Genomic DNA, 26,487 nt, shown 5'->3' on the forward strand with positions numbered 1-26,487 from the left:
CCATTTGCTTTAACTGCTTTTTTAACCTATCCTGCCACCTTCAAAATTTGCGCACAAGCATCCCCAGGTCTCTCTCTTGCACCCCCTTTAAAATTGTACCATTTAGTATGTATGGTCTCTCCTCATTCTTCCTACCAAAATGTATCACCTCACACTTTTCTGCCATGTGTCCGCCCATTCCACCAGTCTGTCTATGTCCTCTTGAAGTCTATGATTATATTTCATCACTGTTTACTCTACACTTCCAAATTTTGTGTCACCTGCATAGTAATGAAAAAGATTTGTGCAGGCACAACTACGCAATCTGCGATCAAACTTGACATGGACCAGTACAATGTTGAATCAAAATTGATAGGAGTCTGTAGGGAACCTGATACACAGTTATGCACTTGATTTAATTTATATTATTTCTAAGTTATGTAAAGTTAAAAATAACCCCTTTTATGTAACCGTAAGCTCCCAGCTTTCTGCTACAGGTGTGGCAATGTGCACAGGGGATTGTCTAAATAGTCTAAATGATAAAAAGTAGTATATCATGGAGAAATAATTTATCAGCTGCAAAGCTTCTCAAAATATATGATAATATTTTTAAAAGGAACACAATTAAATATTTTTTGATTATCTTAACATTCCAGAATATGGTTCTATTTCCCTAGCAGATGCAAATCACAAACTGTACAAAATAAAGATCTTCTCTGTTACCTTCAGACTGATTCCACTGTCTCTGAGTTCCAAGATTTAAATATGTGGACAATAAATAATTCCATCTTATGAGCAATGGTGCTTCATCTAAAGGAGATCCGTTCTTTACTAGAAGCCACTGCCCTGCACTTATTGGACTGAAGGATAGTGTCACTGTGCCTCCTGGTTTCATTAACTAAAGTTAAGCAAAAGTCACATGAAGCCAAATAATATCCTTACTTACACCCATAAAGTAATATTTACCCTTGTCAGCGATGGTATTGCCGATGACACTTGTCATGTTCAAATAATCAATTGTTGTGTATGATTTGGTTTTATTGATTGGTATTTCAATATTTTCCATAGATGATTCGGTGCCGTTGGTTGATCCAAAGCTAGTCAATGACTGAATAGTGGTAGACTGCCCCTCAGTGGTGGATAGCGCAATGGTGATTGATGGCCCACGACTGCTGGATGGTGCAATGCTGATAGATGGTCCAAAGGTAGTCGATGATTGAGATGGTTGAATGGTGGTGGACAATCCAGCACTGGTGAATAGTCCAGTGCTGGTAGACTCTTCCAGGATAGTGGACAAACCAGTGGCGATTGATAGCCCAATCCTAGTAGTCAAATCAGTGCTGGTATAAGATTCAGTGCCTAAAGGAGATAGTTTCCAGTATTAACTATTAATCTGTATAGTAATCGCTAGATACATAATTAGAAGCACAAGTTAAAATAAATCCAGAAACACAGGATTACATTCGCACCACTCACTGGGTAAAGAAATATACAGCACATTAATGAGGTTGGGATAAAATAGAGAAATTGGAATTAATCTTCAGTGTGCCAGGACTTCTGCCCTCCACCAAGATGCACCCCTGACCTCAGCCAAGTTTCTGGACTCAGGGTCATTTCAAGGGCCCGGAAATGCAGTCGGAGGCATACCTCCAGAGTACACCTACAACTCGCTAAAAATATACTCCCTGGCTGTGGAGACTTCGGGTTCTGAGCCTGCAGGCTGCGTAAAGGTCCACGGATCCCAGGGCTGCAGGAGGTTCAGAAGCATCCCTGGGATCATGTGGGCCAGGTCGTCCAATCAGAAAGGAGGATTCCATTGTTGTCATTTCTGAATGGAATCCCCTAATAATTAAAGAATATACACAACTCTAATAAAAATAAATGTTCTCATTTTCAAATATAATTAAAAGTCCTTTCAATACAACAAATACAATAAAAATTTAATTTTTAGAAAAATAATTTTAAAGATTTTAATCCAGGCCAAAATTTGCATAAGTAATTTTAAGTGCTTGTGCATCATTTTTATTTTAAAATTTGCGGGTCTTTTAGATGGCTGAGTGTACGCTGTCGAAGCCACAGCAAATCAGGGCCATTATTCTTGGTGGATTTCCCATTCTCCATGGGGGAGTCTACTTGTAGTTGAGATTGGCTGTGGCCACTTCAGAAGCCTGCAATAGTGTAGCGATGCCAACAAACTCAGTGCAGCCCATTGTGAATCAAAGTGTTTGAATTTGTTGCTAAGCCTCTGGAATTGATTGATTACTTAGGGGGACTAATCTTGGCAAGTAAAATCAAGGAAAACCCAAAGATGTTTTATAAATATATAAAGAGTAAGAGGATAACTATTAGAGATCATAAGGGTAATCTGTGTGTGGAGGCGGGAGACGTTGGTAGGGTTCTTAATGAATACTTTGTGTCTGTTTGCACAAAGGACAGGGGTGAAGCAGACATTGCTATAAGGGGGGAGGAGTATGGAATATTAGATGAAATAAACATAGTGAGAGAGGAAGTATTAAAGGGTTTAGCAGCTTTAAAAGTAGATAAATCCCCAGGCCTGGATGAAATGTATCCCAGGCTGTTAAGTGAAGCAAAAGAGGAAATAGCAGAGGCCCTGACCATCATTTTTCAATCCTCTCTGGCTTCAGGTGTGGTGCCGGAGGACTGGAGAACTGCTAATGTGGTGCCTTTGTTTAAAAAGGGAGAAAAGGGTAAACCGAGTAATTACAGGCCAGTCAGCCTAACCTCAGTGGTGGGAAAATTATTAGAAAGAATTCTGAAGGACAGGATAAATCTTCACCTAGAAAGACACGGATTAACCAAGGATAGTCAGCATGGAATTGTTAAGAGAAGGTCGTGTTTGACAAACTTGATTGAATTTTTTGAGGAGGTAACAAGGAGGGTAGATGAGGGTAGTGCGTTTGATGTAGTGTATATGGACTTTAGCAAGGCTTTTGATAAGGTTCCACATGGCAGACTAGTCACGAAGTCAAAAGTCCATGGGATCCAGGGCAAAGTGTCAAGTTGGATTCAAAACTGGCTCGGAGACAGGAAGCAGAGGGTAATGGTAGATGGGTGTTTTTGTGACTGGAAGGCTGCTTCCAGTGGGGTTCCGCAGGGCTCAGTACTAGGTCCCTTACTTTTTGTGGTATATATCAATGATCTAGACTTGAATATAGGGGATATGATTAAGAAGTTTGCAGATGATATTAAAATCGGCTGTGTGGTTGATGCTGAAGAAGGAAGCTACAGACTGCAGGAAGGTATCAATAAATTGGTCAGGTGGGCAGAACAGTGGCAAATGGAATTCAATCCGGAGAAGTGTGAGGTAATGCATTTGGGGAGGGCTAACAAGGAAAGGGAATACACATTACATAGTAGGACACCGAGTAATGTAGAGGAACGAAAGGACCTTGGAGTGCATGTCCACAGATCCCTGAAGGTAGCAGGCCAGGTAGATAAGGTGGTAAAGAAGGTATACGGGATGCTTGCCTTTATTAGTCGTGGCATAGAATGCAAGAGCAGGGGTTTATGCTTCAACTGTATAAAACACTAGTTAGGCCTCAGCTAGAGTACTGTGTGCAGTTCTGGTCACCACATTACAAGAAAGATGTGATTGCACTAGAGAGGGTACAGAGGAGATTTACAAGGATGTTACTGGAAGTGGAGAATCTTAGCTATGAGGAGAGAATGCATAGGCTGGGTTTGTTTTCCTTGGAACAGAGGAGGCTGAAGGGAGACCTTATTGAGGTGTATAAAAGTATAAGGGGCCTAGATAAAGTGCATAGAAAGGATCTATTTCCCTTAGCAGAGGGGTCAAAAACCAGGGGGGCATAGATTTAAAGTAATTGGTGGATGGTTTAGAGGAGATTTGAGGGGAATTTCTTTCACCCAGAGTGTTGTGGGGGTCTGGAACTCACTGCCTGAAAGGGTGGTAGAGGCAGAAACCCTAACCACATTTAAAAAGTACTTGGATGTGCACTTGGGATGCTCTAACCTGCAGGGTTACGGACCAAGAGCTGGGAAGTGGGATTAGGCTGGATAGCTCTTTGTTGGCAGGCGTGGACATGATGGGCCAAAATGGCCTCCTTCCATGCTGTAACTTTCTATGATTCTATGATTCTTTGGATAGCCCCCAAAAACAGGTGCGGGGTTTGATGTAATGCAAGCAGCGCAGCATCTTCGTGCTGCCTGCCCATTATCATGATTTCTGCGTGCAGCCAGCTTTAATCGCACTGTGGATAGGCTGCATGCATCAGCAGGGGGCCCAAAATCGTTACTTGCTAGAACCAATTAAAGCTAGCCTGCACTGCTAAAAGCTAGACTGCACCTCTTAAAGGGGATGTTCATTGTGGCTGGAGCAGATGCTGGGAGTCTTTTGTGAACTGAATCTGACCTGGGCAAGAGAGAAGAATGGTTGTACATGGGAGGGAGCAGGCGGGCACCCAGGTTTTCCAACACTGCACTGGAGGTTTTAGTGGAGGAGGTGGAAAGGAGGAGAGATGCCCTGTATCGACATGGTGAGAAGGCATTAAGAGCAGATAGCCACGGAGGTCAGTGCCAGGAGTGCAGCGCCAAAGATCTGCATGAAGTGCTGCAAGACGTTTAATGACCTCATATGAGTGGTCAAGGTCAGTGAATGTGTCTTCAAACGCCATATCCTACCAACTGCACCACTAGCCTCAGCCATTGCTCAAATCACGACACCCCCATTACTCACCTACCAATAACCTCTATCAATCAGGACTCATACCTAACATTTATATGCTTCATCTCATCCTCACACACGTAGCACTGTTGCAAGCCTCACACATACATCCCACAACTTGAACACACTGCCAGCTATTCAACCATGACAGCCACATCACTCAAACATATTGCACTACACGCGCTGACTCACTTCCCTCGCTCTTGCAGGAGAAGGTGGCGCACAACCAGAGACAGCAACAACTAACCGGAGGGGTGAGGCACGCCCGCATGATCTAACCCCCATGGAGGAGACAGTGCTGGCCATTATCTGAAGGGCCATTGCTGAGGCCATAGCCAGCAGCAGGGCTGAATCCATTGAAGATGATGGTATATTCATACCTAATCCTCCTTCTCACATCCCACTTCCCCCTCATCCCACAATCTCTTCTGATTTACAAGCTGCAGACGGTGTAGCATGCACCTCTTACTTTCCCTCCTCCCCTCACCACAACCTCACCCTTGTGCCTTTTTCCTTTCAGATACCCAAGAAATGCAACCTGGCCAGGCAGTGGAGGAAGACAAAGAAGAGAGTGATGGTGAAGACACACCATCACTTATTTTCACAATCGCAGCCACCAGCTCAGATATTGACACTACGCGTATCTTAGAGGACAGCATAGAGGTGGGATCTGCATGTGGTGAGACACCAGGTACAAGAGCACTGTAGCCAGGGGAGGGAGCCAATAATGGCACAGATGCTAGCTTGTTGGAGGGCGAGGTCGCACACAAGTTCTGCTGCAGAGGATTCAGATGAAGACTTTGATGGGCCAGGCTACAGAAGAATACTTGGAGCATTGAGAAGCCTGTTAGGAAGCCTGCGTTCAATGTCAAGACGATGGCTTCGGTGTTCCCAATATTTAGTTGGAGGAAATTTCTGCTCATCCAGTACTGGATGTTGGACAAGCAGTCTGACCATTTAGAGACTGTGGAGGGGTTGAGAGAAGTGGTAGTGAGGTAGAGCTGGGTGTCGTCAGTGTACATGTGGAAATTGACGCTGTGTTTTTGCATGGCGTCGCTGAGGGGCAGCTTGTAGATGAGAAATAGGAGGTGTCCAAGGAAAGATCCTGGGGGGACACCAGAGGTAATGGTGCGGGAGCGGGAAGAGAAACCATTGCAGGTGATTCTCTGGCTACGATTAGATAGATAAGAATGGAAGCAGAAAATGCTGGAAATACTCAGCAGATCAGGCAGCATCTGTGGAGAGAGAAACAGAGTTAACATTTCAGGTCGATGACCTTTCATCACCGTAACTTTGGCAGAAGATCGATGGAAACCCTGGACAAATGGCATAAGTGACCAATCTCAGAGGTTTCCGCTGATCTTTCACCAAAGGTATGGTGCACTACTGGGAAATTCTACCTCTGTGTCTTTAAGTATATATAGCAAGGTAACATCGTAACAGTTTCAGCCAGAAGAAGATGTTCAGTCAATCCAACCCATCTATCCACAGTATTCCTTTTGTGCATTTCTAAATAATATGATTTGCAGCTTTACTTCATTTTGAAAGATACATTTTTGATTTCCTTTGTTCCTGGTATAAATTTCAAAAGGTGCTGTGGGTATATCTAGGGAATTGTACTTCCAGTTCACCAGTTCTTCTGAGGCCTTCAATAGAAAAGCAGGAGATTCCATAGAAATAAATACCAATAACTTTGCAAAACAATGGCCTGTATTTTCCGATCTCTACGGGTGTGTACGAGCTGTGTACCCACGCGTAGGGACCTCGCAAATACTGGTTTCAGGCATGCGAAGCACATGCGCTGAAAACCAGCACATCCTATCTGTCAAGAATCCTCTTGACAGATCGGACGCCTGCCCTAGGGAAGGGCCTCTGCGGGGGGGAGAGTTCCGCTTTCTGCAGAACCTCCGCCCGCTGATATCACTTAAAAATCTTACGCCTGGTTAAGGCCTGCTTTTACCAGCATAAGAGTTTTTTAAAGTTTTTTTAAAAATTCACTCATTTATATTTCAAAATACTTTAAAAAAAAGGTAAGTTTATTTTTAGCCCCGTAAAAATTTTAATTTTTTTTTCCAAAAATTTAATTTTTGTTTAAAATATTTAATTTAATGTCATTTTAACTAATTTTAAAAACATGATTTAAAAAAAATGTATTTAATGCTTTGATGTCTTTTTGGAGTGATCTCCATTCATACTTTTGACATGTCTAAGCATGGAGTTGACAAAAAGTAAGAACATGTCCCAGGGGAGCATGCGGTTTGCAAGTGTCCTTAGGTTAAGGCGGCAAATGGTATGTTGGCCTTCGTAGCAAGAGGGTTTGAGTACAGGAACAAGGATGTCCTGCTGCAGTTGTACAGGGCCTTGGTGAGACCACACCTTGAGTACTGTGTGCAGTTTTGATCACCTTATCTGAAGAAGGATGTTCTTGCCATGGAGGAAGTACAGCGAAGATTCACCAAGCTGATACCTGGGATGGCAGGAATGACGTATGAGGAGAGATTGGGTCAATTGGGCTTATACTCGCTGGAGTTTAAAAGAATGAGAGGGGGTCTCATTGAAACTTATAAAATTCTAACAGAACTAGACAGATTAGATGCAGGAAGGATGTTCCCGATGGCAGGGGAGTCCAGAACCAGGGGTCACAGTCTAAGGATAAGGGGTAAGCCATTTAGGACAGAGATGAGGAGGAATTTCTTCACCCAGAGAGTGGTGAACCTGTGGAATTCTCTGCCACAGAAGGCAGTGGAGGCCAGTTCATTAAATATATTCAAGAAGGAGTTGGATATATTTCTTAAGGCTAAAGGGATCAAGGGATATGGGGAGAAAGCAGGAACAGGGTACTGAATTTGGATGATCAGCCATGATCTCGTTGAATGGCGGAGCAGGCTCGAGGGGCCGAATGGCCTACTCCTGCTCCTATCTTCTATGTATCTCTGTATCTATGAAGTATATCAGGGGATATAAGACTGGAGAAGGCTGCAGAAATAGGGTGATGCAAGGCTGTGGAGCGATTTGAAGATGAAGATGAAGAGTTGAAATTGAATACATTTCAAGGTAGGGATCCAGTGAAGGAGACATTAGGATGGGTGGCCAAAAGCTTGATTTAAAAGAAGAAAAGTTTTTTTAAAGGAGGAGACAGACATGAGGAGGACAGCAGTGCTGGGCAAATGGGACATAGTGTGAGACGGTATCAGGGCAGCTTATGTTTCGACAAGTTGGAGTTTGTGGAGAGTGGAGGATAGGAGGCCAGCAAGGGTGTTGGAGTAATTGGGGTAGAATTTCTGCAGGGGTTCTGCAAGCTCTAGTCAGAAGTTTGTCGGATCGTCGGAAATGCCTCTCTTTATGCCATTTTTCTGCGGTTTCCGCTTATTTGCTGAAGTTACAATCACCCATGTGCTCGCTGACCTATATTGGCTCCCGTTTAAGTAACACCTGGATTTTAAAATTCTCATCCTTGTTTTCAAATCCCTCCATGGCCTCGCCCCTCCCTATCACTGTAATCTCCTCCAGCCCCACAACCCTTCGAGATATCTGCACTCCTCTAATTCTGGCCTCTTGCTCATTCCCGATTTTAATCGCTCCACCATTGGCGGCCATACCTTCAGCTGCCAAGGCCCTAAGCTCTGGAATTCCCTCCCTAAACCTCTCCGCATCTCTTCTTCTCTTTCCTCCTTTAAGGCGCTCCTTAAAACCTATCTCTTTGACCAAGCTTTTGGTCATCTGCCCTATTATCTCCTTATGTGGCTCAGTGTCAAATTTTGTTTTACATTGCTCCTCTGAAGCATCTTGGGACATTTTACTAAGTTAAAGTTGTTGTTGGTGTTGTTGAGATTGGAGGAACCTCCGCAGAAATTCCAGCCAGTAAAGTCTGGAGTTGACAAAACGCATGGAGAAGGGTTTCAGTGGTGGAGGGTCTGATGTAAAAAATTGATGTTCCACTGGTGAAAATATTGCAAGTCATTTGTAAGCCAGGTTCCCTTCTCTAAAGGGCATTAGTGAACCAGTGGAGAGGGAGAAATTCAACTCATGGCTGTCCATTTAGCACCTGAAAGGCAGGCCATCAGCAGTTGAAATGGGGGCTGGGGGGAGCATCTCAGCCACCTCTTTGACACCCAACGCCCACCTGATGCAATATTCAGATGTTCAGATAGCTGGTCAGACCAGTGGAACATAAGTCTACAGAGTTGATGCTGAGGCCTCATAATACATTGGTTGCTGTTGAGATTTCAGTGCAGAGTCTCGCAGAGAGCACATATTGGAATAAAGGTCATTACACAGTCATGTCTTGGTCCAATTTCTAGTCAGGCTGTGTAACTATGTTCTTCAGTCGATGTCCAATATGTACTGCCACTGTATGGCCTAGAAATTCAGTATAGCCACTTTTGGGGCGGTAAAGTCGGGCGGGCGCTAAAGTTTGCGCCCGCCGGAAAGTGGAGGCCACTTCGCCGATATTCAGTAGCTTTGGCCAAGGAGTTTGCTCGAGCGCTAAAACTGGCGTTGCACCCCTATCTTTAGGCGCTAAGCCGGCGGTGCAGACTGATACCGCCGAGGCCGGGCGCAGCGCAGGTGCGGTCATGTTTTGATTGACAGCAGACACCCTGGCGCCGGCCAGCTCTTAAAGGGGGAAGGGTCGACTTGGTCTGCTGCCACGCCCTGGATACTGCAGCCCTCCAGCTAGGCCTAAACACTGCTGCTGGAGAGAAATAGCGCCAGCAACGATGCAGAGGGCCCGTGAGCGAGCGCAGCGCTTCTCTGCCCATGATTTGAAGGTGCTGCTTAGGGGTTTGGAGAAGAGAAGAGATATCTTGTGCCCGGACAGTGGCAAGAAGGCTCCCAAGAGGCTGTACAGGAGAGCCTGGAGGGAAATCGCCCAGAGGGTCACAGCCAACAGCGATGTCCCCAGGACTGGTGACCAATGCCGGAAAAAGTTTAACGACCTCACTCGGTTGGTCAGAGTGAGTACCCTTTCCAGTGTCCTCCTCATCCTTGCATGTGCACCTCACATTATGGGCAAAGGGACCTCAAAGGCCTAATGGCCAGCCCTCCTCCAGCAGCTATGGCACTGGCATGAACATCAATAGCACTTTCTGCACTTTACACACTGGCCAAGCTATTCCACCATGGGAGGCAGTGCACACAACAACAGGGCACCACACTGGCCAAGCTATTCCACCATGGGAGGCAGTGCACACAACAACAGGGCACCACACTGACCAAGCTATTCCACCATGGGAGGCAGTGCACACAACAACAGGGCACCACACTGGCCAAGCTATTCCACCATGGGAGGCAGTGCACACAACAACAGGGCACCACACTGTACTTAGAGGCCGTCCTTTCTCTTGCAGGCCAAGCTGGCCCAGAATCTGAAGAGCCGGACTGTCACCGGGGGAGGCCGTGCCCAGTTCCAGGAGCTCAGTGACCTGGAGGAGCGCGTGGGTCGACTCATGGGTGCCCGGGTGATTGGCCCCGTTGCAATTGGAGATGCCGACCCTGTGCTGGGCCCCAATGGTAAGGACATGAGCGTTTGGACCTCTCTCGTTCCCCTTGCGCTTCAGATCTACATCCTTTGCCACTGTCCGACCAATGCGCATAATGCCACCACTCATGCCTCCCTCGCTGATGCCCTGTCCTCACTCTAAAGCTACTCTTGTGCCTTCCTGCTTTCAGCTGGTGAGGAGGAGGTCCCTGAGGCTGCGAGTGTCAGTCCCTCGGAAGAGGAGGACGACGAGGAGCAAGAGGAAGGCGGCACATCGGGGGAACCCTCATCCGCGCCAGGGGATGGCAATGGAGGGGACACGTCTTGCCTGGAGGAGAGCCAGGGGGAAGTGTTGCAGGGGGGTGTAGCTCCTGTGCCCAGTGGTGTCCAGCCACGCGGGAAGGGTCGGGCAGCACGGCTGCCTTCTCCCCAGAGGGGGGAAGTGTTGCAGGGGAGAGTAGCTCCTGTGCCCAGTGGCATCCTGCCACGCGGGAAGGGTCGGCCAGCTCGGCGGCCTTCTCCCCAGAGGGGGGAAGTGTTGCAGGGGAGTGCAGTTGCTGGGCCCAGTGGCGTCCAGCCACGCGGGAAGGGTCGGGCAGCTCGGCGGCCTTCTCCCCAGAGGGAGAGTCCGGCCTCCAGTCCGGAGATGGTCCTCGCCCAGGAGGTGCGCCTCCTTGATCAAATGTCCGCGGACTCGGATCGTCGGCACACCGAGTTCATGGGGGTTGTGGCACGGTTGCCTGAGGCCATTGTGTCCCTGGCTCATAGTGTGGTCGATTTCGGGGCCTCACAGGCCAGGGGTTTAGAAGAACTCGCGGCAGCACAGGCCAGGGGTCACGAACAATTCGGGGCAGCACAGGCCAGGGGTCACGAAGAATTCAGGGCATCACAGGACGCGAGTCGGGCCGATTTCAGGGCAGCACAGGCAGCGAGTGCAGAGTTGATGAGTGGTGCCGTCCAGTCACTGGCTGGTCTGATGCGGGCACAGACCAGGGCAGTACGGGCACTCACTGCTGCCACACTCGCTGTGTCACGCACGCATCGCCAGGGCACCCGCCGCGCTGCTGCAGCACAGCGGCCTGGGCTTCACCAGATTGCTGCGCTTGCTGCAGTGCCAGCCCGGCCAACTGCCAGTGTCTATGGTGACCAGCGAGCACCTGGCATCAGCCAGCTTGCCCCCATTGCTGCAGCCGCCACTGCCACTCCCCCAGCAAAGCTGCGACGAGCTGCTGGAGAGACTGATGCTGCCCAGCCACAGCTGCAGCAGTCAGCAGCCGGCCCCTCCAGGGCCGGAGTTCGTCTAGGCCGACCCCCAAGGGCATCTGCCGTCACGCATTGTGCCCCTCAGGAGCCTTCCCCCAGCCTTGCAACACCCACAGGGCCCAGGTTGAGGCGGAGCAGCAGGTCGGCCAGGGGCCGGAAAAGCCAGGACAAGGACTCGCCCTCTCGGCACACAAAGTAGAGTGTGTTGCCAAATGTTTTTTTATATGGGGGTGTTTGTGTTCTCTATGGGGGGGGTTTATTTTGGTAAGGCCGAAGATGAAGGCAAATGTTTTTTTATATGGGGGTGTTTGTGTTCTCTATGGGGGGGGTTTATTTTGGTAAGGCCAAAGATGAAGGCAAATGTTTTTTTATGTGGGGGTGTTTGTGTTCTCTATGGGGGGGGTTTATTTTGGTAAGGCCGAAGATGAAGGCAAATGTTTTTTTATATGGGGGTGTTTGTGTTCTCTATGCGGGGGTTTGTCTTGGTAAGGCCGAGGATGAAGGCCATTTGGATGGACAAGTTTTGGTATTCCTCCCCAGGTTGTGGGAGTGAGATATGTTTTTGACTGTTTTTTGGGGGTCTTGTCTGTTTTTGGGTTTCATGTGGGAAGGGCCCTGAGTTTGTTCAATAAAGCTTTTTATTTATTCAGCTTGTCCATGTGTGATGTTTCAAGTGGTTGTTGCGTTAACCGGCTGAGGGCTTGCGGAGCGGCTGCATTCAGGTGCGTTCATTGCCACACGCCATTCCCTGACAGGAGGCCTAGAAGTGTCGTTCAATAAGCCGCCGACGGACGGCCCTTGGACCTTGTGGCTCCCTCCTGGGCTGGTACTCCTCCTCCTCCTCCTCCTCCTCATGGTCCTCCTGCTCGTCCTCCTGAGGTGGTGGTCCAACGTGAGGTGGCAGTGCCTGAGTCCTGCGGATAGCCAGGTTGTGCAGCATGCAGCAAATGACGACGAACTGGGAGACTCTATCCGGCGAATACTGTAGAGATCCGCCGGAACGATCCAGGCAGCGGAACCGTTGCTTGAGGACGCCAATCGTTTGCTCTATGATGTTCCTTGTGGCTTGATGGCTTTCGTTGTATGCCTCCTCAGCAGGGGTCCTGGGCGCGCGGAGCGGGGTCATGAGCCATGTACACAAAGGATAGCCTTTGTCCCCGATAAGCCATCTTCTTGGGGGAGGCTGTGCCTGGAACATGTCAGCCACAGTAGTCTGGCGCAGGATAAATGCATCGTGGCTGCTTCCTGGAAAGCGGGCATTGACAGCTAGGATGCGCTGCCTGTGGTCACACACCAGCTGTACATTGAGGGAATGGTAGCCCTTCCGGTTGCGGTAATCCTCGGCATTGTCGATAGGTGCCCGCATAGCCACATGCGTGCAGTCAATGGCGCCCTGCACCATGGGGAAGTCGGCGATCCTCGCAAATCCGACTGCACGCTGCTCCTGCCTCTCTAGGGTCATGGGGAAGGAGATGAATTGGTGTCTCCTTGCGAAAAGGGCATCGGTGACCTGCCGGATGCAGCGATGCACGGCGAACTGGGAGATGTTCGCTATGTCCCCAGCAGCGGCTTGGAAGGAGCCGCTTGCATAAAAGTTCAGAGCCACCGTGACCTTCACTTCCACCGACAGAGACGTCCTGCACATCAGCTGTGGACGCAGATCTCTGTGAAGCAGCTGGCAGATCTCTGCAACCACCTCCCTTCTGAAGCGCAGCCTCTTAACACACTGCGTGGCAGTCATGGTGAGATAGGACACCTGCTGGCGGTATTCCCTGAGTGGGTAAGGCCTACGTTGCCGACGCCTGATGGCCCCTCTGCGTCTAGGCATGGCTGCCCCTCTCACACAGCGTCTGCGAGCCCTTCGCACATAATGCTGGAACTGAGGGTTGGAACCCCATGCAGCCCCCATAATATACTTGCAAACAGTGAAATCACAATGAGACAAATTTGCAAGCTCTGGCCAGAAGCCAAAAATACCTCTCCTATGTTGGCCCAATTCAGTAAGGTCTCTTCCTTGGTCTCTGTCCAGAAATCCGTAGCACTAAAGTCATTGCAGCAAAATGGCTGGCCTTTATAGTTCAGTCTAAGTGCCCTTTAATTAGTGCTCCCCGAGGCCTGCAGGGTCTCTGCTGCGTTCCACTTCACAGTTCTTAACAGCGCCACGCCCACATTGGGCGGGCGCCACTGAAGTTCCGGTTTGGGGCGCACAAACGGCGTTGCACGACGAAATGACGTCATAAGCTGCGCGCGCAGCTGAGCGCGCGCAAACACTTTGCGCCGGCGCTAAATGTCAACTGAAGTTGGGCGTAGGTGCAGATCGGTCTGCGCCCGGGCGCTAAGTGCCTAGCGCTCGAAATCTACCCCTCTTATGGCGCTAACGGCTGGCGAACGCAACTGAATTTCTAGGCCATAGAGCTAGGAGCACAAAGCAGAAAATAAGCTGTATTATGTACAAACTTGGGTTGCCATGTTTCAAGTAACATTTGTGCATTGGAGAGGGTGCAGATAAGAGCAACTAGAATGATCCAAAGGGTAAAGGAAATGAGCCTTTGTGAGCCTGTGGGAAAATCAGAGTTCAATATATTTGGGATGTTTAAAAAGCAGTTGGATGCTAGGCTGAGTGAGATTTAATATCAGAACAATGAGCTCTACTGGGCTTGAAAGACCTTTCCTTCACTTTGACTGATCTTATGGAGGTGATTATAACGTTTGTGTGTGGAACGTATTCTGGGAAAAAGCCTCAAGTCTGAAAATGCTATCCAGTACACTCTGATCTCCAAGTGGCCTGTGATAAAACGGACCCAAAGCAAAGCACAAGAAAAGAATCCCTCTGTTGTTTCAAAAAGAGCATTTCTCAGCAAACAGAAATGGGACAACAACCACTGAAGATTGGAATCAGCATCCATTAGGGACAAGTCATCAGATTCAGGCAGAATTTAGTTTAGGAACATTCAAAATTGTACAGAGTGTGTGAAGGAGAAGGCCTTCCCTGGATTACCATGGAATCATATGCATGGCCCAACATAACTTTCAGGGCACTAGTCACATACCCACTACTAGACTCTACAGGAAGAATTTTAATCCCCCCTCCGCACTGGGCAAGCTAGTGATTAAAATGCCCCATGTGACTTACACACTCCAAGCCCACTGCCTTCCCATGGGACCTGATATTAACCCCCTGTGTTCAGCAGGCAAGCAGGACACCCACCAGAAGGCAGCAGGGTCCTTCTTTAAATATGCAGATTGAGCTCCCTTTACATCAACAGGGCTCAACTGCAATCTTAACCCCAGCCCTGTCAGGAAGAGCAGACGGTGCCAAGGGATCCAGAAAGGTTCATTTATATAGAAACATAGAAGATAGGAGCAGGAGTAGGCCATTCGGCCCTTCGAGCCTGCTCCGCCATTCAATGAGATCATGGCTGATCATCCAAATTCAGTACCCTGTCCCTGCCTTCTCCCCATATCCCTTGATCCCTTTAGCCTCAAGAAATATATCCAACTCTTTCCTGAATATATTTAATGAACTGGCCTCCACCGCCCTCTGTGGCAGAGAATTCCACAGGTTCACCACTCTCTGGGTGAAGATGTTCCTCCTCATTTCAGTCCTAAATGGCTTACCCCTTATCCTTAGACTATGACCCCTGGTTCTGGACTCCCCGGCCATCCAAAACATCCTTCCTGCATCTAGTCTGTCCAGACCTGACAGAATTTTATAGGTTTCGATGAGATCCCCTCTCAATCTTCTAAACTCCAGTGAGTATAAGCCCAATCGACACAATCTCTCCTCATACGTCATTCCGGCCATCCCAGGTATCAGCCTGGTGAATCTTCGCTGCACTCCCTCCATGGCAAGAACGTCCTTCCTCAGGTAAGGTGACCAAAACTGCACACAATACTCAAGGTGCGGTCTCACCAAGGCCCTGTACAACTGTAGCAAGACATCCTTGTTCCTGTACTCGAACCCTCTTGCTACGAAGGCCAGCATACCATTTGCCTTCTTAACCGCCTGCTGCACCTGCATGCTTACCTTCAGCGACTGGTGCACAAGAACACCCAGGTCGCTTTGCACTTCCCCTTCTCCCAATCTATTGCCATTCAAATAATAATCTGCCTTCCTGTTTTTGCCACCAAAGTGGATAACCTCACATTTATCCACATTTAATGCATTTGCCATGTTTCTGCCCAATCACCCAACCTGTCCAAATCGTACTGGAGTTTCACGACATCCTCCTCACAGCTTACCCTCCCACCCAGCTTTGTGTCATCTGCAAATTTGGAGATATTACATCCAATTCCCTCATCCAGATCATTAACATATATTGTGAACAGCTGGGGTCCTAGGACCGATCCTTGTGGTACCCCACGAGTCACTGGCTGCCACTCGGAAAACGACCCGTTTATTCCAACTCTTTGCTTTCTGTCCGCCAACCAGTTCTCTATCCAAGTCAATACCTTGCCCCTAATCCCATGTGCCTTAATTTTGCACGCTAATCTCTTATGTGGGACCTTATCGAAAGCCTTCTGAAAGTCCAAATACACCACATCCACTGGTTCTCCCTTATCTATTTTACCAGTTACATCCTCAAAAAATTCCAGTAGATTAGTCAAGCATGATTTACCTTTTGTAAATCCATGTTGACTTTGTCCGATCCTGTCACTGCTTTCCAAGTGCTCTGCTATTACATCTTTTGTAATAGACTCTTGCATTTTCCCCGCTACCGATGTCAGGCTTACCGGTCTATAATTTCCCGCTTTTTCTCTACCACCTTTTTTGAATAGTGGGGTAACATTAGCTACCCTCCAATCCATGGGTACCGTTCCAGAGTCGATCGAGTTCTGGAAGATGACCAGCAATGCATCTACTATCTCTAGGGCCACTTCCTTAAGTATCCTGGGATGTAGACCATCAGGCCCTGGGGATTTATCAGCCTTCAGTCCCATCAATTTTCCTAACACCATTTCCCTACAAATACGGATTTCTTTCAGTTCCTCCCTTTCATCAGACCCTATGTTCCCCGACATCTCTGGGAGGTTATTTGTGTCCTCCTTTGTGAAGACAGAACCAAAGTATGTATTTAGTTGGTCTGCCATTTCCTTGTTTCCCATTATAAATTCCCCTGATTCTGACTGTAAGGGACCTACGCTTGACTTCACCAATCTTTTTCTCTTCACATATCTAGAAAAGCTTTTACAGTCAGTTTTTATGGTACCTGCAAGCTTACTCTCATATTCTATTTTCCCTTTCTTAATTAATCCCTTTGTCCTCCTTTGTTGACTCCTAAACTGCTCCCTATCCTCAGGATTATTGCTTTTTCTAGCCAATTTATATGTCCTCTCCTTGGATCTTATGCTATCCCTAATTTCTCTTGTTAACCACGGTTGAGTCACCTTTTTTGTTTTATTTTTATGCCAAACTGGGATGAACAAATTCTGTAGCTCATCCATTCGGTCTTTGAATGTTTGCCATTGCCTATCCACTGTCAACCCTTTGAGTGCCATTCCCCAATCAATCCTACCCAACTCGCTCCTCAGACCATCGTAGTTTCCTTTATTTAAATTGAGGACCCTTGTCTCTGAGTCAACTACTTCATTCTCCAGCTTAATGAAGAATTCAATCATATTATGATCGCTCCGACCCAAGGGGCCTCGTACAACAAGATTGCTAATTAATCCTTTCTCGTTACATAATACCCAGTCTAAGATGGCCTGATCTCTGGTTGGTTCCTCGACATATTGGTCCAGGAAACCATCCCGTAAACACTCCAGGAATTCCTCCTCCACAGTATTGTTACTAATTTGGTTGGCCCAATCTATATGTAGATTAAAGTCACCCATGATGACTGCTGTGCCCTTATTGCACGCTTCTTTAATTTCCCTTTTAATGCCATCCCCAACCTCCGCCTTACTGTTTGGAGGTCTATATACCACTCCCACTAATGGTTTTTTCCCCTTAGTATTTCTCAGTTCTACCCATACAGATTCCACGTCATCAGAGCTAATATCCTTCATTACAATTGTATTAATCCCTTCTTTAACCAGTAATGCTACCCCACCTCCCTTTCCTTTTTGCCTATCTTTCCTGAATATCGAATACCCCTGGATGTTGAGTTCCCAGTCTTGGCCATCCTTGAGCCACGTTTCCGTAATCCCAACCAAATCATATCCGTTTACCTCTATTTGTGCAGCCAATGCATCCACCTTATTACAAATGCTGCTCGCATTAAGACACAAAGACCTAGAAATTCAGTTGCGTTTGCGCCCACTTATTGGCTATAAAGTGGTTTGCGCCTGAAGTTTTTTTTCGCCCGAAATTCAGATGGACCCTAACATCGGCGTTAGCCGGTAGCGCCGCGCCGGCACTGATGACGTCATCGGTGTGCGCAGCGCCCCGGTTGCAATGCTATTCCGGCCCGATGGCCAAATTCAGTTGCGGCCGCCTCGCCCGTGGCAGCCGCAAACAGCATTTGTGAAACGGGGTCTTGCAGCTCCGAAAGGCCGGCGCATAAAGGTGGAGCGGCGGCCGGCCGCTTTCCCGGCGGCCGCCTGCCCGCACCTCCCTCCCCGGACTCCTGCACCACCCCCCCGCGGCATTGATGTCTGAGTCACGCGAGCCCGGCACTTCTCCGTGGTGCCGGGCTCATTTGCCGGGGGAATCCACCGGCGATCTGACGGCTGCAGGCAGCTCCTCCTTAAGAGAAGGAGGAGGCCTGCAGTACCCCAGCCTGCCGCACCGCATCGGGTGCCGCAGCGGCAGCTGGACGCCTGAAAGTGACATTCATCGCCCCTAGCGAGGCGGCCAAACCCTGCAATAGCGCCCGCCGCCGTCTTGGCCCGTCGCAACTGAATTTTAGGCGGGCGCTACGGGAATCCTGGCGAGCGCAAAATTTCGGGCGCAAAAGACCTGGCGGGGCCATACTGAATTTCTAGGCCAAAGCCTTCAGGCTTGTTTTTTTAATGCTCTTAGACCTATTAGAATTATTATTTACTGTGGCCACGTTTGATTTAAACCGTTGATTTCTCTGACTGCCACTTTTGTTTTTCTCCTTCCTATCTTTTGCTTTTATCCCTGTTTTCCTTTCCTCTGTCTCCATGCTCAGGTTCCCAACCCCCTGCCATTTTAGTTTAAAGCCCTCCGAACAGCACTAGCAAACACTCCCCCTAGGACATCGGTCCCGGCCCTGCCCAGGTGCAAACCGTCCCGTTTGTACTGGTCCCACCTCTCCCAGAACCGGTTCCAATGTCCAAGGAATTTGAATCCCTCCTCCTTGCACCATTCCTCTAGCCACATATTCATTTGAAATATCTCCTATTTCTACTCTGACTAGCACGTGGCACTGGTAGCAATCCTGAGATTACTACCTTTGAGGTCCTATTTTTTAATTTACCTCCTAACTCCTTATATTCTGTTTTTAGGACCTCATCCCGCTTTTTACCTATATCGTTGGTGCCTATGTGCACCACGACAACTGGCTGTTCACCCTCCCCCTCCAAAATGTTCTGCAGCCGCTCCGAAACGTCCTTGACCCTTGCACCAGGGAGGCAACACACCATCCTGGAGTCTCGATTGCGGCCGCAAAAATGCCTATCTATTCCCCTTACAATTGAGTCCCCTATCACTATAGCTCTTCCGCTCTTTTTCCTCCCAGCCTGTGCAGCAGAGCCACCCCTGGTGCCAGGAAGTTGGCTGCTGCTGCCTTCCCCTGATGAGTCATCCCCCCCAACAGTATTCAAAGTGGTATATCTGTTGGAGAGGGGGATGGCCGCAGGGGATTCCTGCACTACCTGCCTGCGCCTCTTACTCTGCCTGCTGGTCACCCATTCCCTTCCTGCCTGTACACCCTTTACCTGCGGTGTGACCAACTCGCTATATGTGATATTCACGACGTCCTCAGCATCGCGAATGCTCCAAAATGAATCCATCCGCAGCTCCAGTGCCGCAATGCGGTCTGTCAGTAGCTGCAGCTGGACACACTTCCCGCACACATGGGCGTCAGGGATGCAGGAAGCATCCCTGATTTCCCACATAGAGCAGGAGGAGCACACTACGAGGCTGGGCTGTCCTGCCATGACTTAACCTTTAACTAATTAATTAAAATTAAATGAATCCCACCAATTTCACTACAGTTAAATTATATTTTTAAGGGCCCTGGTTTACAAACTGTCCCCGCTACACCACAACAACCTTAAAAACTATAAACCACAGACTTAAAGGTTTAAAACGAGAGAAATACTCCAACCAATCACCTACCTGTTTTGTGGTGACGTCATACCTCGAATACTTTTTACCTCTCTCCTTGCCTGTGATTGGAGATTGGTACGCCTACCTGAGCCTCTGGGGCCTTTTGTAGTCACTCTGCCGCTCTGCTCTGCCTCCAGCCGCTGCCAATGCCGCACTGAGGCCTACCTGAGCCTCTGGGGCCTTTTGTAGTCGCTCTGCCACTCTGCTCCGCCTCCAGCCGCTGCTGATGCCGCACTGAGGCCTACCTGAGCCTCTGGGGCCTTTTGTAGTCGCTCTGCTGCTCTGCTCCGCCTCCAGCCGCTGCCGATGCCGCACTGAGGCCTACCTGAGCCTCTGGGGCCTCTTGTAGTCGCTCTGCCGCGCTGCTCCGCCTCCAGCCGCTGCCGATGCCGCACTTTTAATTTTTTTTTTGTTTCTTTGTGGGCCAAGAGAAACCGAAGTGCTCCTCTGGGCCACACAAGGAAACATTGGGCCGCCCCTCCCCCAGGCTTCGTTTCCACTCCACCCGTCAAAGCCCTTCATTCCAACCACTTACCTTAATGCCGAGGACCATTCCTTTTGGTCTCCAGCGGTGGCCTCCTGCTGCCCGAATTCCCACTCCCACCCACCAGCCAGCTAGTGTTCCCTGCCAGGTTCAATCAGTAGACTGAAGGCAAGCATGCAGATGCATGCAAGTTTGTTAAAATCTCCCGCATCTGATGCTGCAGACAGCATCCCATCTCCCTCGGTCCCTGTCTGCACTGATCCTGCTCTCCATTAACATCGCCCCTATGAGACTCAGAAACACCCCATCACTAACTGAATGCCTGTTTAACCATTAGATCACTATGGAAGCACAAACCATGGAGAAAGCATTGGCCTAAGTTTCAAGCTGGGGTATTTTAACTCCCGTGTCACATAGGAACATAGGCAGGAACATAGGAACAGAAGTAGGCCATTCAACCACTGGTGTCTGATTCGCCATTCAATTAGATTGTGGCTGATCTGTATCTAAACTCCATTTACCCACCTTGATTCCATAACCTTTAATACGCTTGCCCAACAAAAATTTATCAATCCCAATTTTGAAATTCTCAATTAACCTAGCCTCAACAGCTTTTTGGGGAGAGAATTTCAGATTTGCACTACTCTGTGTGAAGAAGTGCTTCCTGACATCACTCTTGAACAGCTTAGCTCTAAGGTTAAGTTTAAAAAAAAATTCATTCATGGGATGTGGGCCATCCCTAATTGTCTTTGAGATGGTGGTAGTGAGACACCTTCTTGAACTGCAGCAGTCCGTGTGATGAAGGTACTCCCTGTTAGGGAGGCAGTTCCAGGATTTTGACCCAGCGACTATGAAGGATCGGCGATATAATTCCAAGTCAGGATGGTGTGTGATTTGGAGGGGAACTTGGAGGTGATGGTGTTCCCATGTGCCTGCTGCCCTGTCCTTCTAGGTGGTAGAGGTTGCAGGTTTGTGAGGTGCTGTTGAAGAAACCTGGGCAAGTTGCTGCAGTGCATCTTGTAACCACGGTGCGCTGGTGGTGGAGGGAGTGAATGTTTAAGGTGGTGGATGGGGCGACAATCAAACGGGCTGCTTTGTCCTGGATGGTGTCAAGCTTCTTGTGTGTTATTGGAGTTGCACTCATCCAGGCAAGTGGAGAGTATTCCATCACACTCCTGACTGGTGCCTTGTAGATGGTGGAAAGGCTTTGAGGAGTCAAGCAGTGAGACAGTCGCCGCAGAATACCCAGCCTCTGACCTGCTGTTGTAGCCACAGTGTTTATGTGGCTGGCCCAGTCAAGTTTCTGGTTAATGGTGACGCCCAGGATATTGATGGTGGGGGATTCAGCGATGGTAATGCCGTGGAATATCAAGGGGTGGTGGTTAGGCTCTCTCTTGTTGGAGATAGTCATTACCTGGCACTTCTGTGGCACGAATGTTACTTGCCACTTATCAGCCCAAGCCTGAATGTTATCCATGCCCCCTTGTTCTGGCCTCCCCCACCAGAGGAAATAGCTTTGCTCTATCGACCCTATCAACTCCTTGAATTATCTTAAACACTTCAATTAGATCACCCCTTAATCTTCTTTACTCAAGGGAATACAAGACTAGTCTATGCAACCTGTCCTCATAATTTAACCCTCTAAGTCCCAGAATCATTCTGGTTAATCTGCAGTGCACCTCATCCAAGGCTAATATATCCTTCCTGAGATGCGTTGCACAGAACTGAACACAGTACTCCAGATGTGGTCTAACCAGAGCTTTATGTAACTGCAGCATAACTTCCACCTCTTTGTATTCGAGCCCCCGAGATGAGAATCAGCCTTTTTAATTATTTTTTGTACCCGCCCACTCTTTTTTAGTGATTTCTGTACATGGGCCCTGAAATCTCTTTGTTCTTGCACAGTTCCTAGATTCTCACCATTTAGAAAATACTCTGACTTATCATTCTTAAGTCCAGAGCGGATGATTAACTTCATAGTTTTGTCCACTCACTTAATCTATCAATGTCCCTGTGCAATTTTCTGCTCTCATCTACACGATTCATTGTGCCACCTAACTTAGTGTCATTAGCAAACATTGATATACGGCTCTCTATTCCTTCATCTAAGTCATTGATAAATGTAGTGAAAAGCTGAGGCCACAGTACAGATCCCTGGGGGACACCACTAGTCGCATTTAAATGGTTCTGGAATGGGCAGGAAGAGGACGCAGAGTGCCTGGCAGCAGGGAAAGACCGGGCAGCCTTTGGAAACCGTTTCTTTCCTTGTGGGGTATTTCTGCTCCTCCACACTCCACAAGGGAAAGTTTTACACTTACAATTGGAGGGCCTCTTCTGTCTGCAGATTAGTTGCAGGCTTGCTTCAGTCTGGCAGGAACGGCTTCCCCAGTTAAAATGTAATCGGGCTCCTATTGACTTTATAAGAACCTTCATTTGCTTAAATTCACGAGTGTCTGCTTTAGGCGGACAACTCACCACCTGCAGAACTCCACAGGTTGAAATCGGCAATGGTACAAAAGGATCGAGTTCCGAGCGGGTAAGTAACCTGCTCATTTTTAACTGCCCACCTTTCCAGTTTCCACCAGACAGGTAGGGTTACAATAGGGTATCAGTAATTCCACCAAACAACCTTTGAATCCTCATTAGCAGAGCCCTTTACTACTGACCATATGAATTCAGGGCTCATCTCTGGCATCCATCAAACTGTTACCTTTAGAGGTAAATAAATGAAGTCAAAGAGTGTCACATACTCAAGCAGTGCAGTTATCTTACTGGCTGTACTGACTGTAGTAACAAATTTCAGAATCACTCTCTTCAGTGAGGCTTCCATACTGATTTAAACAACAGTAAAAGCTATCATTGTATTATACATTTTAAAGAATGGGTTAATTTTAATGCTCATAACCAGTCACCAAACTCACTCTGTATTGCACAGATTGACACCTGGTGGAAAGTTTCTTGCTTCACTGAGGGTCTAAATGTTACAGACTGTTGACCTAGGGAGTGGCCATTTTCCAGGTACTAACATCAGGAAAATAGATGTAAGAGAGCAACATTCAAGATTAAATTAGAACGGTGGACCAAGGAAAAAGGGTTGAGGCAAGATTGGAACAGGGAGGGTAAATGTAATTGGAACTATTTGCTCACGTTGGAGGGTAAATGCCAACACGGACTAGTTGGGCCGAATAAAAGAAAAACTTGCATTTATATAGCGCCTTTCACAACCACCGGACGTCCCAAAGCACTTTACAGCCAATGAAGTACTTTTTGAAGTGTAGAAAACACAACAGCCAATTTGCACTCAGCAAGCAGATAATGACCAGATAATCTGTTTTTTTTTAATGACGTAGATTCAGGGATACATATTGGCCAGGACAATCTTCAAAATAGTGCCATGGGATCTTTTACATCCACCTGAGAGAGCAGCCTTGGTTTAACGTCTCATCTGAAAGAGGGCACCTCAGTGCAGCACTCCTTCAGCACTGCACTGGAGTGACAGCCTAGAGTTTTTGTGCTCAAGTCTCTGGAGTAGGACTTGACTCAGGGGTGAGGGTGCTACCAACTGTCACTAGCCTGTGTCCATGTTGTAACTTCTATATATTTCTATGTAGAGCTGTTACACCAGGTTGCCTCACCTTTACACTGCCCCAGGATTACTGGGGCTTCACTGCTGGGCCTCTGCTTGCGGTAGATAAAGGGCTGTCACTAAAATGCTTGAGCACAAAACTTGGAGACAGATCTGGGTGAATCACAATCAGAGTGGATTGCAAGCAGAGTAAAAGAATTTGGTGTTAGTAGGAATTTGGTGGCGAGGATGAAGACGATTTCTCACATCCAACTCAAAAGGAGGAGTGAAACCAGGATTCTAAGTTAAGTATCTAGATATCTAGGGGGAAAATTCAAAGCAACTAGCATCTGGGCGCTGGCACTGCTAACACCTCCCGGGAAATTCAGTGGGAGGTTAGTGGCGGCGGCAGCCGGTAGCGCCCCGCAGCGCTGCGCCTCCGGCGATGACATCATCGCCGTGTGCAGCGCTCTGCTCGCGCCCCGGCCGCAAACTTGGCTTGCGCTCCCTGACTTACCGCTGGACGCTATGTCCGGCAGGGTCAGGGTGGTGTTTTTGCAGCCGGGGCGGCGATAATTAAAGGGCAGGTGCCAGGTGACCATTTTTTTTGGGCCGCCTGCCAGCCCCTGTCCCCTCTGGCCTCCTCCTGCTGGGTGCCGGCTGCGACCCGTCAGCCCGGCACTCCTCTTGAGTGCCGAGCTCTTTTGCCGGCACCCCGCTCCCCGGTGGTCCAGCAGGGCCCCGGTGTGCGCTGCACTAGACCCCTCCCCTTTAATCAGGGAGGCCTGCAGTGCCGCGGCGCTACGAGCCGACATGCGAGGCGCTGCTGCACGTAGCGCCGCGATATTCAATGGGAGCACTCCAAGAGGGAGGGGGAGCACTTCCAGTAGCGCCCCACCTCCTGCTTGGGGCGCTACCATTGAATTTCAGGTGGGGACGCTAACTTTTTCGGGGCGCCAAAAGTAGGCGCAAGCCAATTTTCCCACCCTAATATTTAGGTTCCTGTATTATATATCTCAGTCATTCTGGAAAAACTCAGCAGGCCAGGCAACATCCGTGGAGAGAAAATAGAGTTAACGTTTTGAGTCAAACCCTTTGTCAAAATAATAATTTTGTCTTGTTTTCTCTCTAATTTAGGGCAATAGGTTAAACTAAGAAGTTTAGTTAATAGTCTAATAAATAGAGGCATGGCAGGGCACCTCAGTCCCGTCAAATGCACATCCTGTGCCATGTGGGAAGTCCAGGATGCTTCTCGTGTCCTGGACAACCACATGTGCAGGAAGTATCATTAGCTGGAGGAGCTTGAGCTCCGGGATTCGGAGCTTGAGCAACGGTTGGCGTCACTGCAGTGCATCCACGAGGCTGAGAGCTACATGGATAGCACGTTTCAGGAGGCGGTCACCCCGCAGTTTAAGAGTTTGCAGGCAGAGAGGGAATGGGTGACTGCCAGACAGACAAGAAGGATTAGGCAAGTAGCGCAGGAGTCTCCGGAGCGCATTTTGCTCTCTAACTCATTCATGGTTCCTCTGGCGAGTACAGCCAGAACCAAGTCCACAGCACCATGCATGGCTCAGCTGTACAGGGGGGGAGGAGGAAGGTCAAAAAAGCAACTTCTATGATTCTATGATTCTAAAATGCTAATGAGGTTGGAGGGTGTGTTCCTATGTCCTCTAACCTCTATTTCCTCAGACATAGGGAGCAGGTGGAGGGCTTGTGCTGGAGCTCCCCCATAGATCAGAGGGCCTGAGAGAGGCCTGGCAATAAGCTGAAGAGGACCACAGAACCAACAACAACAACAACTTACATTGATTTGTCCAAAGGCGCTTTACTTAAGCTGAAGGAAAAAAATGGACGTTCAGCTAGACAAGGAGAGATTAGGTGGAAGTAGAAGAATCGTTAAAGCTTTTCCAACTGGTTCTTTGGGCAGTGGGACCTTCTGTTCTCCAGCAATAGCCAGAGGAATTTGAGGCTTGTAGCCAGGTCTGCAGCTGCCAGCCTCTCGGGGGTAGACCTGTGCCAGGGGCAAGCCTCAGGCCACGTTAATGGGCTGAGGCATGAAAATCGGTCGTAGCTCGACCTGGGCAGGCACATTTCAGGTGCATTGCTCCTGTCCAGCACTGAGGCAGGGTGGTGAGGAGGGGTGGTTCTCTTAAAAGTTTTATGTATAGTGCTGACTTCCTGAAAGGATCACTCTTGCTTTCTGCAACACTTTCCCTGTCACACTTAATGGATAGTATTAAACAGTGTATCGTTCAACTCACTCTGAGCAATGCCATGGGAGATCTGCAAGAATAAAATAAGTTCTCTTTTGTAAATGTATCAGATTTTTCAGCAGGTATAAATGGAGGGGATTCCCTTCCCAGAGGCCGTCCTGTGATGGGGATATTTTAGGGCCTATGAGAGGTATTGGACCAGCAATATCTTAACAGTTATACACTCACTTTTATTAAATAAAAAGGTTTTAAACAGGTAAACCTATGCTGATTGCTATGGGGTTAATTGATTAACACTTTATAATGTGGAATATTTCTTATTATTTAATATCGCAGAATCTGGGTCAATAGGCAGGACCATATTGGAAGTGCGAGTCACAATGGAGACAGCCCAGTCAGTGCTGCAGTGGGAGAGGAAAAGTGTTGCAGTCACGTGAGGAAATATTTCTTGCAACAGGTGAGACTTTTTTCCTCCAATAATTATGTTTTTCTGAGCATCCAGTTCCGGTTATAAATATTCTAGTAGTTGAGGATAATTTTAATCTAACCTGCCTAACGGG

At 48.2% G+C, this 26,487-nt stretch overlaps 1 protein-coding gene across 4 annotated transcripts in view; it reads right to left on the reverse strand.

The window, feature by feature from the left end:
- LOC147111547 (T-cell surface protein tactile) overlaps window positions 1–26,487 on the reverse strand; it is a 242,668-nt gene that overhangs the window by 17,254 nt on the left and 198,927 nt on the right. For all 4 annotated transcript variants that reach the window (XM_085998617.1, XM_085998614.1, XM_085998615.1 and 1 more), the window contains one exon: window positions 946–1,338. In XM_085998617.1, the coding sequence (XP_085854743.1) occupies window positions 946–1,338 (393 nt within the window). The remainder of the gene's footprint in view (window positions 1–945; window positions 1,339–26,487) is intronic.

Source organism: Somniosus microcephalus, chromosome 10, assembly GCF_052327205.1.
Source record: "Somniosus microcephalus isolate GS21.2 chromosome 10, FLI_Smic_1.0, whole genome shotgun sequence".
Taxonomy (NCBI): Eukaryota; Metazoa; Chordata; class Chondrichthyes; order Squaliformes; family Somniosidae; genus Somniosus; species Somniosus microcephalus.